At 33.8% G+C, this 18787-nt stretch overlaps 1 protein-coding gene across 1 annotated transcript; it reads right to left on the bottom strand.

Moving 5' to 3' along the window:
- Positions 1-9254: 9254 nt before the first annotated feature.
- Positions 9255-10316, bottom strand: LOC140180148 (uncharacterized). Its single transcript, XM_072220560.1, has 2 exons — positions 9461-10316; positions 9255-9352 (listed from the first exon to the last, which is right to left on the bottom strand). The coding sequence occupies exons 1-2, from the start codon at positions 10314-10316 to the stop codon at positions 9255-9257; spliced, it is 954 nt and encodes a 317-aa protein (XP_072076661.1).
- Between the last annotated feature and the right edge of the window lie 8471 nt (positions 10317-18787).

Raw genomic sequence — 18787 nt, forward strand, 5'->3', positions numbered from 1 at the left:
GCGCTATTAATCACTCTCCGCTACCGCGACTCGTCGGAAAATATCTCATCCGCGAACCGAGCGTGAGCTCTGATTATGGTGTCGTCCTCTTCGGGGGTGAAGGCCTGATGCTCCACCTGCGGGGAGACACCATTGGAGCCTGCAAAAAATGGGTTGGTTCATGAACCTGTAATGAAGAACAAAGCAAAAGGAAATCAGGGGAGAGGTAGATATAACAATGGCAGGGATCAGAAAACGACGGTGGTGGTTCTACGACGCGAAAAGAGGTGAAGAGGGTTGGCTATGGCAGCGATAAGGTAGCGTGAAGAGGAGGGTCTCTGATGCAGTAGTCTCTGGTTCGAGGCCGATGGTGATGGTAGCGAGGAGAAGTTGGCGCGGTGTTCCTGGTCTCGGCGTAAGCCTGCGACGTTGCTGGCGGAGAAGGGGGTGAACAGTGATGAGGAGGGTGATACGGTGGTATGTGGTTGATTTTGGAATTGGGTGGCTGAGAGAAATGAGAGAGAGAGAGAGAGAGAGAGAGAGAAAGGAGGGAGGAGATGATAGTGGTGGAGAGAAGGGTAGTTTAGGAATTTTATTTAATTTTTTAGGGTTTGGATAATTTTGCTTGCAAAAACTATTTTTTATGGATACAAATGGTAATTTTCATCTTCTATGGGTAGATATGTCAGCGTTTTCAACTTTCGTGGATAGAAATGGTAGTTTACTCTTAAAAAAAAATAAAACCAAACTAAAAATGGCATAATTTATTAAAATAACGAGAATAATTATAGAACAATTTCATAATAGCATGTGGTATATTTAATAAGAATTGTTTACACATATTTCATATTTATTTTTTTCATAATTTAAAATATATAATACAAATATCTAGCTACTATTTTTCAATTAATAATAAATATTAATTACGTTCGCAATCATTAAAATAACTCTCATTACTTTACTCGGATTTTCATTTTCGGAATACATTTTTCTTAATTAAATAATAAACTTTTCTAAAAAGAAAAAAATGACTTTAATAATCTGAGAAGATATTTTGTTAAGAATTAGATAAATTTATATTGGATGAATATTTAAAAAAAAAAAAGCAAAAACTGTAACAATTGTTTGATGTTTGTCCAATACTTACGTACACGCACCTTTTCTAGTACCACTTGTATAAAAAATCGTTGCAACATCATATAAGATTTCGGTGAAAAAAGGGCTAAAGATTACTGCTTCTCTACACCCGATGCAGAAAAAAGGCAAGCGATAACAAATACATAATAATGGAACATAATTCATAAACTCAATGTATAAATAAAATTATAACTTGTTAGCAACTATTGATGGTGGTAAAAAATTATAATTACCATGTTAGTGCAAAGAAAAAAATAATGAAAAGAAATTTTGCATTTCTTTTATAAAATGGAAAATAAAAAATGGGATTACATGGACCATGGTGGTGATACGAATTTATATCAAGAATTAGACGAAATTAGAGATAATCAGAGAGAATAGAAGAGAAATTCCTAAAATTAAAATCAAAGAGAGAAAGTAAAATTTTTATTACATCATGTATATCCTACATTATTACATAATACTCCTATTTATAGTATAATTCTCTAATTTGTCTATCTCAATATTAATCCTATCATTATCCTACCCTTCAAAACAACCTTGTTCTCAAGGTTGGAAAAAAATATAAAGCCTAATTAAAATCGTAAATGTGAATTATAAGTACTAAACAAAATTAATTAAAAAATATATATTTTTTATACTATTACTTAAAAATTAAAATAAAAATTGGCCACCAAGATCACATTGTTTAAAATAATATCTACCAATTGAAAGATAACAAGCTTCCTGCATCTGAACCAAAACAATCAAATAACCCATAATGAACCTTAATATACCTTCAGCAAAAATTATGATTTGAGTTTTGATCCGTTAACAAAAAAGTTGTGCTGGCTTCAGACTGGTGGAATTGGGTTTGCCATTGGCCCACTACATACCCCAAGGGTCTCCAATGCATAGCGTCATTTGTAACCTATCTCAAAATTGCATCTTTTCTCCCCTTTTTTCGTGCTCTGCTTCTTTAATCGACCTTGTTCTGAATCCACACTCGCAGTTCCATGGAAAACCACCGCTGTAGCTCCAACCCTCGCACCGCCGGCCGTTGCGAGCTCGCATGGACGCACCGCCGTTGCCGTCCGGCTCTCGTCCCTCCGCTGTTCGCTGTTCGAGTTCTCCCTGCCTCTTCCCAAAGCCGCCACTCGCCCCCAAGCTCCACCGGTCACCGCTGTTGTTTTGCCCTCCGTCTTCACTGACGCTGTTCTCCCCTCCACCGTCACGAGTTTCCGCTAGCCCATCGTGGACGCGCCGACCTCGATGCCGCTACCTAGGGTCAGACCGGCTGGTGCTTCTTCCTCGATGCCGCCTCCTCTGTTCAGCATTGAAGTGTTGTCGGCGCCACCCAAGACCGCCACGTGTGAGTTCAGATGCGGTGGTTTTGGTGGTGGTCGCGTCACCCTCACTGCTGCCGGGTCGTGATCCGTGAACGCCACCTTCTCCATCGCGACGGCTTCATCCCCGGTATCGCTGCCTCTGCTCTAATCTTCGCCACTCTGCACACTGTCGCCGCCTTCCATGAAGATCTCTTTGTTCCTCTTTTCTAGATCTGTGTTATTTGAAATTTGATATGAACTTTTTAATTGTTGCTGATAATGTGTTGTTGCGTCATTGTAATTACTAATTGACATCGATGATTGCAGCTTTGTTGCTTGATCTGAAATTTCTGTAACTGGAGCTTGAAATTTTGATTGAATATTTGGGTATGAGATTTGAATTTTCGCTTGATCTGCACTTTCTGTTGAATCCTCTTGTTGTTGAAGTTGAAATTCAAAATTAAAATCTGTTGCTTCTTCTTCTGTGTGTTCTATATTCATGTTGAATTCTGAAATTTGTTTGACGTTGAATTGGTTTGAATTATTGGATTTGGATTGGCTGTTGAGGAATCACATTCTTCCTCTGGCTGAGGTTGATACTTATCTAAGTATATTCTAATTTCTTCCAAAGCTATATCTAGATCTAAAACTTCCTTCCAAGAAATTTCTGATGGCAGTATAGGACGAGAATTTGGCACAAACTGATGCAAAAATGCCATATCAAAAACTGATCTAGTTGTAGTAGGATTGAATTTATTCCATAACCGAAACAATGTTAGAGCCTTGCCCGTGAGGTATTTGGAAGTTTCCAATAATCTTTGCTCTTCAGGAGTACCTTGGGAATTCCAAAATTGTTCAATGAGAATAAACCACTGGGAACCATCTCCAATGCCATCAAACATAGGAGATTTGTTCAATGAAAGCACCATTTGATACGAATTTATATCAAAGAATTAGAGAGAATTAGAGATAATCAGAGAGAATAGAAGAGAAGTCCCTAGAATTAGGGCCAAAGAGAGAAAGTAGAGTTTTCACTACATCATGCATATCCTACATTATTACGTAGTACTTCTATTTATAGTATAATTCTCTAATTGGACTAGCCCAATATTAATCCTATCAGGTGGCTAGGTAAATTAAAAGAGAGAGGAAGACCAGAACATAAATGACACTTCCTAATTACTACATGGAAGCATATAGTATACTACAAGTTATGAAATCTAGAGAGTCATATTCTTGGGAAAAAAATTTACCTGATACAATAGATTTTAATTACAATCTAAACTCTAATTGATGATAAAAGAGATGTAATATGACCATCACTGTCTCCAAGTACGTGCACAATAATTGAAAATTATCATGGAGTTACAGTGTAGATTTGTTGATTAAAAAAATATTAAATTAACTTGCAGCAACTCATATGGACTAAAATCTTTATGAAATTAAAGAATTGTTGAAACATGATGTGGATTTTACAAACTATAAACTATTGGCAAGTGTACCGAATCGTCTTAAATAATACCACGGGAGTGGATTATAATTTCTACGACAATTTAACAGATGAAGCAAAGCAATAGTCAATTGATTATTCTAGTTAGACGAAAAACTTAAGATTTCAAGAACACTTAGTATAAAAACAGGAAATTTAACAAAGGCAATAATAAACGAGTGAGAAAACAATATGATTAAGAGAGTTAAGGGTTCATAGATGTTGAGACTTTCAGAAAAATGTTTTCACTCTCCAGTATTCTATAGTGGTTTCTCAGATTCACAATTTTCGCAAATTTGGTCCTCTAGATTCTAACGGCCTGTTTGGTTGGTGTCCATATTCATCAGAGACATAGACACAGTGACATATGTATATTGTTTGTTTAATGAGACATAAAATTATCATAGATACGGCGACACACACATGAACATAAAATACATGTTTTTAGTGTTCCACCTTTAACCTGTGACACACATTTGAGACACAGACATAGTTTTTAATTTCCACCTTTGTCGTTACTATCTTTTTCTATTTCCATTTATACCCTTCTTCATTTAACCCTAATTCACTTCTTTTTCTCTTCTTTCCTACCTTCTTTTTCAATGCCCTCTTTCTTCCTCCATGCCTCCCACTCCAACTGCCGCCTCATCATCTTCTTTGTCCTTCTCTATCGCCTCCATTTCTTTGTCCTTTTTTGTTGCCTCTCCTCATCTTCCTTATCTCCACTGCCTCCTCCTCCTCTTCCTCATCCTTCTCCTCCTCATCTTCATTATCTCCATTGCCTAAACTCTTCTCTGCTTCCTTATTTTCGAGCCTCCCTCTGCTTAGATTCATCGCCGACTTTGCTTTGTATCTATCTTTGTCAAATTTACCGCCATCGCCTCTGTCGTGCCTCCTTCTCCCTCTCTCAATCAGCCTCATAGATCTACTTTCGTCTCTCCGCCTCTTTCAGTTTTGCCTCCGTCTTTTTTTACAATTCTTCCGCCTCTCTTCATCGTTGCCAGAACCATCTAGTTCTCTATTTTAATTTTTTAATTCATATATTTTTTTATTTAGATTTTGATTGAAAATTGTGTTTATATATTAAATTAGATTGATCTAAATTTTTAATTTATTCTCTATTTATCATTATTAATAGTTATAATTTGTATTGAAATGGTGGTAGAGAGGTGGTTATAGTGGTTTTAATGGTGGTAATTTGAACTGAAATAATGGTAAGAGGTGATGTTAATAGTTTGTGATAGGGATAACATTGTCATTTTGTTAGAATGGTAAATTGGAAGTAGTATTATGTTTATGAGTATCAAACAAGTTCTCAAATTTTATGTTTTATCGTGTCTATGTCATTTTGTGTCTTTATGTCTGTGTTTTATTTGGTCCCCTAGATTAAGTTTCGGACACTATAGTGGTCCATAAACTCTTTTTTTGCACTGAATCAACAAGCACAATAATGATATGGCACTCTCTTGCCACGCTGGACTGATGTGAAACTTTGATGTTTATGTTTAGTCCCCAATAAAGGACAAAATTTTGTCTTTATGACTCTTATTGGCATCTAAAACGATTTTTACATGTCGTAACAATTGTTACATATCATTTTGACCTTCAAACTAAAATGTAGTCATTTCACTCCAGTCCAAGGTGATAAGGAAAAGCCACATCATTACTGTGTTTGTTGAGTTAGCACCGAAAAAAGGTTCATGGACCAATAAGGTGGCCAGAGCTCAATTTAGAAGACTACTATCTTGTCGTTAGAATTTAGAGAATCAAATTAGTGTAAGTCGTAAATCTGATGGACCACTATAAGATTTAGTCAAAAGACTTATAAAAAAAACAATAAAAATAAAAATAAGGTAAATTTTGGTGTTGTGAGGGATGATTATAGTTTTTATATATAACTAGCAAGAGGCCCGCGCATATGCGCGAGTGGGTGATTAAGTTTGAGCAATTAATAACAGATATATGAGAAGAAAATATAGAAATTGGATAATGATATGTTTGTCATCTACATTTATGAAGCTTAGAAATATGATGAAAATGATGTAAATAATAATTCTGGATCATGCATTAATTAAACATGGTAAATTAGTATAAATACATGGCAAGAAAAGAAAATTTGTTTGTTGAAGCAAAAGTGCAAATTTTCCATTCTAAATTTGATAGCTGTGCTGCAATAAACAACATAAATACCAAGTGAGTTTGTAAATTAATAATGTGTACAACATATAGATAGAATGATAAGGGTAAAACTTGGTAAAATTTTAGAAAGAAAATATTGAGACATAAATAAGGAAGAAATAGTTAAGAAATAATTCAAAGAAATTGAGAATATAATCCTTACTTATTGTGTGTGACACAATACAGCGGCAAAATCAAATATTTCTAAAAACTTCATGATAAACGACATTGTTGGTTTTAGTGTAATTATTTGAATTGTCATGAGAAATAACAATCTTCAGTCCATATTTATTAGTAATTCTTGATATTGTAACATATAGTTGGCCATGTGTGAATACTGGCTGTTTAAGGAGTAACCCAACATAATCCAATGATTGTCCTTGACTTTTATTTATAGTCATGGCATATGAGAGCATCAAAGGGAATTGCCTTCGTTGAAACTTAAATGGCAGTTTTGTATCCGAAGGAGTTAATGTCATCCTAGGTATGAAAACCTTTTCACCAATATTAGATCATAATAAGACTTCTGCTTCGATAACTTTGTTGCCAAGCCTTGTGATAACTAATCTAGTACCATTATAAAGGCCTACTGAATGATCAATATTTCTAATAAGCATGACAGGACAGCCTTGCCTAAAGCAAAGCTCATGATTTCAAAGTCCGGGAGATTTAATAGTTGCCAAAAATTCTGGAGTGTGCATTGATGCCAGATTGTCTGCTGCACTTTCTTTAAAGGAAGGTGAATCGGAGTTGAGATAAACTTTTTTTTTCATTTTTATTTAAAGCTAGCATATAATCATTAACCTGTTCAACAATGTTGACTGTTGGAGCCAAAATAGTACGGCCATGCAAATTCCTGAACTTTGTGGGATCCTTTAGGTAGTCACTATATGTAGCTTCAACAATTGTAGGAATTGGGTCATTAAAATTTGTAATTAAGAGTTCAGGTGGTATAGGGACCACATTGTATCCATCTTCTGAATGAGCAAGCTTTCCATCTCCTAAATCAAGGATCCACTGTGCAAATTCTTTTTGTTCTCTTACGCTTTCATCTTCTATTGAAGACCTTAATCTTATATTCTGAGTTAAACTTAATAACTTGCATTCATGCCATAGATAAGAGGAATTAATCAATGCATTAACAATATCTTGTCTAGATACCTTTGTTATCACTGGGAGGATTTGCCTAAAATCACCACCAAAGACGACTGTTTTCCCCCCAAATGGCAACTGTAAACTTGAATGATTTATGTGCTGAAGCAAGTCTCTCATAGTTTGATCTAGTGCTTCAAAGAAAAATTTATTCATCATTGGTGCTTTATCCCAAATAATAAGTCTGGTTGCCAAAATTGACTAAGCTAGTGGGCTTCATTGTTTTATATTATAGGTGGAATATTCATCAGGAGTTAGGGGGATTGCAAACCTGGAATGAGCTGTTCTTCCTCCAGATAGCAAGAGTGAAGCTATTCCATTTGAAGCAACTGTTAGGACTTTTTGACCCTTTGATCTAAGAGTAGTTGAGATAGTATTCCAAATGAAAGTCTTTCCTGTAGCTCCATACCCATATCTGAATTGACAGCTTGAAGGATTTGGGTCATATACATATTTTTGTTCTGTTGTCATTTGTGATAAAAATTGCTTGTGTTGCTTAGCCAACATAACTCGATCATAACGGAGTTCATCCAATATTAATTTGTTTTGCAAAGAGCCATGTCTCATGCTGTGGATGTTATCCATGTTGGGAAATCGCATTGTTGCATATTCTCGAAGTATTTTGCCATTGTTGTTAAGTATTTGTTCAATCTCTATTAGAGTAAGCTCTGATAATTCATCATTTGATAAAACCAAATCTGCAATTAAAATTGAAAATGAGTATTAGAAAATTCACCCTAAAAACACCTTAAGACATTTGATTGTACATTGTGACATTTATATTTGCTAAAAAGTTTCAACAATTTTGATATTAATATCAACATAATAAATGATATCATGTGGACATTTGATGAAGAAAGTTGCAGCAAAATATATTAAAGAATAAGTTCAAACATGGTAAATTGAACATAGCTATATGATTATGTAGTATCCCATCTAAAAGTAAAGTCCAACATTTTTGCCAAACTACTTCAGGCCGAGTCATTGAATTTGACCACAAAAGATTTGCAAACAACTTTCTCAGATAAATCCAGAACTCCAATGACTTGCTTCTTCAATAGAATTAATGTATTCTTGATCATCATCAAGTAACCCACGCGTGTAAGATGCGTCTCTGAATGTAGGATAAACAACATCATTGAAAGACCAAAGTTCTTCATAGCTTCTTGACCCTTTAACAATGTTGAGTAACATTCTTAAATAGTATAATTCACCTGCAGATGGAGGGACAAAGAATAATCTACCAATAACAGTGTTTGTTTTTCTAGGCTCCCATATTCTAAGGCTGCGTTTCCAAAAAATTTCAGTCGGAAAATTGTTATAAGTTAATTGTCTAGCTGCCTCATACTCTGTGTTTGCTTGAAACCAAGCTATGAACATGGATTCTTTAATTGTTTCTTTATCAACAGTTCTTTGCAAATTGTCTTGATCTTCAAAGATAACTAGTTGTTCATCGGGCAAGTGAAAGCTTAACCGTTCAACTGAAGGTCTTCTACAGTGAATACCAAATGCAAATATTCTCCAAGCAGATTCACATAGAGAGATATACCGACAATCATAATACATTTTCACTTCATCTATGATTGAATTAGAATTGGGAAGCGTTGAAGTTGAATAAAAAGAAGCCGTGACTCGATCACTTCCCTTTGTTAACATACTTAAAAAGATACTTTATCAATCTTTATTGATTGCACCATTCAACATTGATATGAGCACCATACTTCATTAATAAGAACTTATTATGTGGCACAACATAACGATTATCCAAAAGAATACCTGAAACCTCAATGGTATAACCGTCATTTTGACGTCTATAAAGTGGATATCCATTTTGATCGATCGTGGTAAATTGTACAATTTTTTTAGGAAAATGTCGGGTGCAAACACCATCTCCATGCAAGGTGAATTTTTGTTTGCAATTCCACGGGGTCCATGCATCATAAAAGCCTTAATTGTCTGATAGTATTCTAGATCCAGATTCTGATATGAAATTTCTATTGAGATAATGTTGTCTATGCATCAGGACCAGGGAATTTTTGCTCTTGCGCAAGAAATAGTAGTATATGTGCATGCGGTAATCCACGCTTCTGAAACTCAATAGCATATATAACTGCAATAATAGATATGCATTAAGTATGATTGTATTATAATGGATTGAAATAGTTAACATTTTCCCATGAAAAGCGCGAGTTTGGAGTATTACCTGCCCTTCATGTACAAAAAATTCTATTCTTTTGGATAGCTTTGGTGAGTATGTCCAACTTTGCCCTGAATAATCTACAAACCATGTCTGGTCTATCTTCAGGTTTTAAATTCTTTTCCTTATAATAGTGCTTCAATTTTTCCCACTGGGGGTTGCAGGTTACTATTGTAAATAAATCTAGATAACTAATTGACCTACAAATTGCCATTGCATCTTGGTAATTCTGAATCATATATCGTGGTCCCCCTGTGAATGTTGCAGGTAAAATAATGCGCTTGCCTAGTGACGATGCCTCAGTTTCACCGTTCAGAATTGCATCTTTCAGACCTTTATAGATTTCAGCTCTGAATTGTCTTTGCTTTGAGTATACATATTTAAGTCTAGCCGCTTCAACCATTGAGAATGCATCAACTAAAAGCTGTTGAAAAAGTCGTCGAGAATACAACAAAATACCTTCATGACTTGGTCTATGCTGGATTCTAAATGCAAAAAAATCCCTCATGGTAACGTAGGAGATTTCCTGTGTAGAATTTTTTGGCAATTTGTTTAAAAGGATGTTTTCTCTCCACCCGTCTTCACCATAAGGAAATAGTAAAGGATATTGTAATCCTAAATATGATGGGTTGAATTCTGAAATTCGTTGAAGTTGGCCAGATTTTGTTTTGATAATAATATCTCTTTCTTTTGTATTTGAATCAAAATCTCCAACAACTAAACCTGCAACCTCATCAACAGATGGTAGATTATATCGCCTTCCATCTTTGCCCTTTTTTCCAATAAGCCGTAAATGAACATTAGTTTGTTGATTAGTTCTAATTACGTCTCGTACCATGCGAAAACTTTTTGCAAGAATGTTATGTTGATCTAACATTTTAATAACATTAGATATGATCTCCAAATTCCATTGGTTGGTTTTGTTGTGTATAAATTATGCTCACTATGAAATAAAGCTTAATAAATAGAGGCAAGATTGAAGTAATACTAAATTAATACCTAAGAATGGAACTGCGATTTTTGATCTCATTTTGTGTATCATAGATATAAAGTTGTGCAAATTTTGCTGACTTCCCTCTTTTGGTAATAAGCTTCCCGTTAAATGATAATTTTGACCATGTAATATAAATGTAGGAGGACCATCTATCTATTTTTCCACCCAAAGAAGGTAAAGCAAACATACTATTGTATGTGCGCGTGTTTTTTGAAAGTGAGTAGCCTTTGCATCACAACAAAAAATTAGATCATTCAATATTTGAGGCGCTTCCTGTAATTTAGGTAATTCAACTTGGCCCTGACGATAACACAAAGTGAAAGTTGGATTCCTTGCATTATAGCTTTTGTTAATTTGTTCTTGATACCAAAACTCAGCTCCACAATGTCGGCATTTGAAATTCGAATCTCCAAGGTCTAGATAACCTGTGATATGAAAAATATAGTGAGTTTGAAATTGTATAGGGCTATTTTGAAAAAAGCGGGAATAATTCTTTTTGCTGTTAACCGTGTGGCATTGGTTCTGAGTCATTATGAATATCGTGCTGCTGGTCTGGTTCTCCTGTAATGTAATATTATGATTTTGTTAGTAAGGCAGAAGGTAGCAAGTCAACTATTTGTATGTGTGAATCGAAACAAAGTTGAAAAATGTTCCTCACTTTTTAATTTAATTCAATTTAAACATGATATGGAATTGAGAACTGCTTAAACAACACAATTTTACCTTGATGCTCTTCTGCATATGATTCATTTTGTCTCTCAATATTGTAGTTCTGTAGATTGGGCCTTGATAAATAACTCATTCCATGATCTGTTAAAGAAAAATAAGGTAGTTATTATTTGTAAGCCAACTTGTAATAAAGATATGATTGTTGTAAAATATCTATCAGATATGTACTCTTAAATGGATAGCTCATGGAAATAAAATATGGGTGGAGGTATTTTTAATTTCTTCAATTACATCAATTTTAGCAAGTGGGTAAAAACTGAGAAGTTTAAAAGGCTTAAGGTTAGGTAATTTTAAAGGCTCAATTTTATAGTAAAAGAGAATGAGCATGTGTTATGCTCAATTATGGATTAGTGGTGTTCGTTATTAATATGGATTTTTTTTAATTTCTAATTGCAAATCGGAGGCTCAAATTTGGCTGGTACGAACAAACCGAATGTCCAATTTTTGACAAAGTAAATTCAAATTTATGGGAAAATCAAATTGAACCTCCGATTTATGTAGGGTTAGTTTTTTATTTTAAAGGGGAAACAAATCGGTGGATAGGTTTTTTGAAAAGAAAAATAAAGTTGCAGAAAACCTAAATCTGAGAGTAGGTTTTCTCAAAGAATTTTGAAAAATTCAAAAAAATCCAAATATGAGGGTAGATTTTGTGAAAAAGAATTTTAGAAATTTAGAAAATCTAAATAGGAAGGTCCGATTTTTGGTTTCCTAAATCTGACCATCTGATTTGTTTGTCACTGTCTTTCACAACCAAGGATAACACACCCAACTCCAATACAACACTACAAGAAAATGGAACATTTGTAACAAAAATTAGTAATTGTTACATAATAATAATGTTTTGTGACAACAATATAATTTGTTACAAAATATTTTGTTATTTTGTAATGACTTAATTTTTTTTGTTACAAATTATATTGGCTTTTGTAACGAATCGGTATTTTGTTGCAAAAGTTTAAAATATTTTGTATCAAAATATCCATTTGTTTCAAAAACTTTAATTATTTTGTAAAAAAAAAATAATTTGTCACAAAATTCAATATTGTTTGTAACAAGTTTTTTGTTTGTCACAAAATATAAAAATTTTTGTCACAAAGTATCTGTTCGGCTGATTTTTATATTAAACAAGATTCTTATGTAATTTTATTATAATTCAATATTTTGCATGATAGAGATTAAAATTCAGTAATGGAAGAATTATATTGTTTAATTTAAATAATTTATAGGTTTAATTACTATGTTATTCCCTATAGTTAATTTTTAATTAGGACCCTATACTTTTTTTTCGTTTAATCGAGTCCTTGCACCAATTTATTTTTTTAATTGGGTCCCTACACTTTTTTTCCCTTTTATTTGAGTCCCTACACTATTTTTTTTAGTTGGGTCCCTATATAATTAAGCCAAATACTGCCAAAAGGGACCTAAATAAAAAAAAAAATTGGTGCAGGAACCCAATTAAAAGAAAAAAAAAAGTATAGGGACCTAATTAAAAATTTTGCGAAACTATAGGAACCAACAGAGTAATTAAACTTAATTTCTATTATAAATAAATTATGATTTATTTTATTAATTTGAATTCTATATTTTTAGAAACTAATCTAAAGTAATTAAATTAGTTTTATGAATATTTAGAGTTAAGTTAATTAATATTTTTGTGAATTTTATTGTAATTGGTTATTTTATATTTTTATTTTATAATTTAAATTAAAAATAATTAATTAAACTAAGTACTATGTTGATAAATAATATTTTTAAATATTTTTAATAGAGTATATTTAATTTTAAAATAATTCAACCCTCTAATTTTATCAAAATATCTATTCATATTTATCCTTATTCCTTTATAAAATCTTTAATTTCTAATCCTAAATTCCAAAATTCTCAAATTAAACAAAAAAAACCCTAATTTCCCCTAACCCATCTCCTTAAGCCATACAAACCCCCCTTTCGACGAAACACACACACACTTCACAACAAACCCACCCACGCAGAGATCAACGAGGGAAGAGAAGAGAAGAGAGTTGCCCGCTTGTTGCCGCCGCACCCAGCCCGTTCCGCCGCTACCAAACTGTCGAGCCCAGAGGAGAGAGTCGCCGTTGTGCTGTCGAGAAGAGAGAGCTCGCGCAGAGAGGGACAACTCGCGAAGGAGGGGTTGCTGCCTAGAGTCACCATCGTTCGTGCCTTGCCATCGCCGTTCTGCCTTCCATCAAGCTCGAACCGTCACCGTTCAAGTTGCTGTTGCCGCCATCACACGCAACGTCCCGCAGTTTCCCTCACCGCCGTCGACGCCGATCTGAGTAGAGGAGAGGAGGAAGAACGGCGGGAAAGGAAGGGAGTCATCCGCGTCACCACCGTCGAACCACACTCACTGCCAGCGAAGCTTCTGTTGCCGTCGTTGCAGAAAGGGGGTTGCTGCTGTTGTCATGGCCGTCTTCCTTGCCGCTGCAACTTCATTCAATTCTCAACTGTTGTAACTCGCCGCTGGTACCAATCGAGACCTTTGCTACTAATGGTTCACTGAGAAGTTCAATTTTTTATTTCTATCTAAAATTCTGAGCTACTTTTTTGTTTGGTGTAATTTTAATATCTGGGTATTCATAAAGTTATTCTTATTTTGTTGATTTGATTTTATTTTTGGTGGTTAAGTTTGAGAGAGACAAGGAGAGGAGAGTAGCGGCTCATAGGAGAACAGTGCTGAGAAAAGAAAGCCAAGTTGCTGAACATTCTAGAAGGCTTTGCGCCATTGAGACTCAGATCAATCGAGAGACCTCAAAGATGAGAAAAACTATTACAGAGGTGTCTAATTTGCACAGGGTTAAGTACGTTACTAATCTTATTGTTTTTATTGAAAATTTGGTAGCAAATTTTTCATGCTTGTTATGATGTTGGAACTTGAGAATTTGATTTAGATGAAAAGTTGGCAGATAAGCATTCAACATGAATTCCTGCTAACGTACATTTACCTTTATAAATTATAACAAAACAGGTCCATCCATTTTGTGTGCCTTGAATGCTTTTCTGTATTCATGTTTTCTCTTTTAGGACGTTAAATTTTCATGTTAACAATGTGACACCCTAATGTACATGCTATGGAAGATTAAATACTTTGTACAGTTTAGCCTACTTATCATCAGGTAAATCCTATGGATGTTTCTAATCGACAAGTCTCAACCATAAAGTCTGAAAGTAATAGGTTTAATAAATGAGATAGTTAGCAAAAAGATTGCAAGTTCTTTGTGCTTCTGTTGCGTCTTCCTGTCTTAGCAATTCAGCATGTGTTGACGTCACACACTGCTTGTGTTCATATTTTTTTGCTCAATGCGTGATTTTGATCTTTATCCAATAGATACGATTCTTTGTGCTGATGTTGTGGATGATTGCTCAATCTAATCCTTGTGTTATGTGGATGTCTAATCGTTCCTTGCTATCTTCTGTAGATGAGCCAGGCAAACAGGTTAGGAGTGCTATCAGGATTAAAAATACCATTAAATCCTATGTAGCTTTCAAGGTAGAGTGAATATCTAAAACTATTTATTTATTCCCCTCTTTTAGCATTTCCTTTTCCCCATTTCTAGTTTTTGTTACTATTGAGTTACTTTGGCTTTGAACTCAATTGCGTATTCTTTGTTTCTTACTTACTTTGTAATAGTTTGCAGGAGAACAATTCGATACCACTATATTAATTGATTATTGATATATGTTATGATTTTAAATCAATAGGATAACTTAGCTATACATCTTGACAAGATTCCTTTTTTTTATTATTATTTCATATGTATATGCAGTTTCAAACGACTGCACCTAAAAGCTGTTTCATGAGTCCACCTGGGGCTATCCTCGCACTGGGTGAGAGTATCATAGCAACTGGTAATGATCAATATATTATTTCTCTGTATTTTCCTTTTTATGTGTAATAGAAGATTGTTGGAAATACAAGGCCAAGTTACCTTACCATTTATGTTTTACTTGATAGTGTTTAGGTGCTTCTCTATGTTTTTATCTTGTATTTTGACATAAACCTCATTATGGAACTTTATGAGTGTAAAAGCATAAAAAAAATTCAAGTATATTTGTTATGAAGATTTTGGTGAAAATTGTGTTTTGTAGTGATTGTTTGACAATTGATACTTATGTAAATTTAATAACTTTGCTCACTAAGTTGTGATTGAATTGTGATTAATTAGCCCAAGTTTATATATTGAATTTGTAATTCTTGATAATTTGCATTCTTGATTGGCTAGTTTTGAACTTTGAGAATAGATTCTTAAAGAATTAGTTAATTTTAACTTGTAAGTTCTAACTTAATTTTTACTCGGATGAGATAATGTTATGTGTTATTTTTTAATTTTGGTTTTCATTGTTTATATTTGCAGGGGTACAAAATTGATGCCAACATGCTAGACTTTATATTGACTGAAATATGCTAGAAGAGTCAAGAATTATAAATTCTATATGATAAAATTTTATGTTAAGAAAAAGTTGTGTTTAGTTGAATTTGTAGACACTACAAAAAATATTGTAATTATCGATGCCAAAAGTCGACGGTTAGATTTAATGTCGATATTTTTCGATAGTTTTTCGTCGATACAATAAAAAAATAATTCAGAAATAAAAATATTAAAATCGATGATAAAGTCATCTATTTTTTTGGCGACTTTAATATTATCGTCGTAACGTCGACTGTAAATAGGGTGAAAATGCTTTTTCTTTAAAATCGACAAATACTTCGTCTATTTTAATATTTATAATATCGACGGCCCCTATTGTCGATAAATTTAAATGATAGAGATTCTTTGCAAAAATTAAATGAATGGTGTTAGATCTATTATATAAAATCGACGGTCAGGATGTTAATTTATTTTTTAACTAAAATCGACTACTTTTCTGTCGATTTTTATCAACAATAAATTACCCCCGCTCTTATTCCCCGCCTCACTCGTTTCCCCCTAATTCACAGGTTACATTTTACCCCAATTTCTGCTTTCTCCATTTCACCTCAGAAGCTTGTCCTCAACATCTCCGTTGGCGAGAGTGGCGATCGTCTCACCAAAATGATGGGAGACGTTTGATGGATAAATTAAAGTTCAGAAGCTCCATCCCTCGATAGATAAATCGTCTTGCTCGAATTGGTAAGTGAAGTTGTTGCTGTTTCTTGCATGTCAATCTAGACTTTGCTATATGCAATTTTATTGTTACGAATCCTAAATGTTAAGATCAGTTTAATTACATTGGGAATAATATAGACATAGATATACATAATTAATTGCATTGAAGAAACATGAAACATTTATCTAACATTCCAACGAGTTAAGATCGATCACAAAAGATAGATGTTGTTTTGACATTGATGACCATGTTGTTACTGTGTTTTCAGTCTAGTATTATGTATTTGCTAGATCTTGCTTCCTGTGCTTGTAGGGCTCTTTCATTCCCAAGTATAACCACTTCTTTGGATTGATTTTATTGAGATGAACTGTTTGATCCTTGTTTTCGTTGAAGATGCTTCAATATTCAATTTCTAATTTTTGCTCATTGTAATCACATTTTTTTTTTGCAAAGGTGAAGCATATGCAGGGTCGATATGTGTGTTGTTTTTTCTGGCCTAGTGCCTGCTCTTTTTCTAATGAACCAAAGTAAAATGCGACCATGCTCTGCTGCATTTCTTTGGAGGGAAAAAAAATCTGACTTCCATTTTAGTATTTTAAGAACAATTATTTTTATTAGTATTGTTACTTTCTATTATCCTTGTCACATTAATTTAATTAAAGTACATTCCTTGCGACTAATGTTATTGTAGGCTGAATGAGAAATTGACAATGTACCATCAACTGTTTTTGTATTGTGACATGATTTTCTTGGCAAATTGATTTACCAGTAACCAAGTTATTTGAACTTGAGAATTGAGATAACATCGCACATTCCATTTCTATCAAGAGTCCCAATACCCCTTTTTTTCTCATAGAGTCCCAAACTCCCAATATTCAAGTTTAGAGGTTGTGGTTTATTGTACAGTAGCTGAAGAGGGTCTATCATCATTCTAGAAGTTGAAATATTTCTAAGGACTAATTAGAGTTAAGAGAAATGTAAGGTTAATAACAACTATTTTCTTTTCCATTTTCAGGTCCCTACAAATCAAAGTATTCTAGATTTGGAGATGGAAACCAAATTAGGATGGTGTGCTATTATTTTAGTGGACGTGCAATCAGTTATTTTAATGAACGTGCAATCAGTTATTTTGTTTAGTTATATGTGTACTATTTTTTGCTGTGTTATTTGCAGATTAATCTAGTGGGATATTGTTCTTACCTATCTTTAGTGTTTTATGCTTGTACTGAAGTGTTGACTTTTAACAAATACTTTGTGAATTCAGTTAGGAAACATCAAGCAAACTCTCATGCAAAAAAGGGATGGGAACAATTTAGTGATGCTGTTATCAAAACAATCTCACAGAAAAGGGAAGGTGTTGTCTTTCTGTTGTGGGGCAACTATGCTCGGGAGAAATCTAGGTACTACCTCTATTGTATAACACACTAAAAGCTTACAAGCTTTAGAAACTAAATGTAGAGTCGGCATCCTGGGTTTATGTAGTTAGCTTGATCAGAAAAGATTAAACTTCAAGTATTTATTGTCTCTTTTTCAGAAATAGATGACAAGCATGTTTTTTATGCAAATGTACATCTATAATGTATAAAATTATAAGCTGCTCCCAGAAGAGTTTCTATAAACTAATTTGGACTATTTTCTTTCCTTGCTTGGAAGATAATTTCTGCAAAATTTGTTGATGAGCTTGTATTGAGTGCATACTCAGGTTAATTGATGCAACAAAACATCATATACTTCAAGCTGCACTTCCTTCTGGTTTGTCTGCAAATAGAGGCTTATTTGGGTGCAGGTAAGGTTGTTTTGAAGTATAATTTAATTGTGTTAATTTGGTAAATAATGAGCGCAAGAAGAACTTCTGAATTGGTAAATAATATACACAATACTACTGCTCTATAATAGGACCTGCAGAGTTCTAAAGTGGAAGTTGTAAGTGTTAGCATCATGCTTGGTTGATTAAGTGGAGAGTGCAAATATATTTAGTCATCACAGTCTAAAATACAAACATTCTTTTAATCTCTTTCATCAACTTGGCATTATTGTATTAAAAAACATTTTTCACTTTTCTCCTACTCCACCACTGGTTTTCATTATTCATCTTCATGGCAAGTGATCTGAAATAGCTGTTTCACATTCTGTTCCGCTGACACATTGAGCCATATCTTGGTTTCCACTTAAATGAATAGAGACGTAGATCTCATATATTACTAAAAAAATATTTTGAAAACCACGTTAATCAGTTATCTATTTATCATCCCCCTAAACCAGTTTTCATGCTTACTTTCTATCTTGTGTATTCTGAATCCATCTGAGCAGGCACTTCTCTCGCACAAACCAGCTTCTGGAGAAAAGGGGAATAGATCCCATAGATTGGAAACTATAATATGTAGTGTTTGAACTTTGAAGCCCAAAGCTTTGTTCCTTTTCATCAAAACCTTTTTGAAGTTTAGTTTAAGTTCTTGGGTCTTGTAAGCGAGTAGTTCTCTTCACCTTATTTCAGTATTTTTATATGTAAAGTTTCATAA

The sequence above is a fragment of the Arachis hypogaea genome, chromosome 16 (assembly GCF_003086295.3).
Source record: "Arachis hypogaea cultivar Tifrunner chromosome 16, arahy.Tifrunner.gnm2.J5K5, whole genome shotgun sequence".
NCBI lineage: Eukaryota > Viridiplantae > Streptophyta > Magnoliopsida > Fabales > Fabaceae > Arachis > Arachis hypogaea.

What these genes read in the sequence shown, in the direction of transcription:
- LOC140180148 (XM_072220560.1), bottom strand. Translation starts at nt 10,316, where the DNA reads ATGTTAGATCAACATAACATTCTTGCAAAAAGTTTTCGCATGGTACGA. An exon ending in CCAAAAGAATAGAATTTTTT is followed by an intron (nt 9,353 to 9,460) that starts GTACATGAAGGG and finishes CTATTATTGCAG; the next exon opens with TTATATATGCTATTGAGTTT.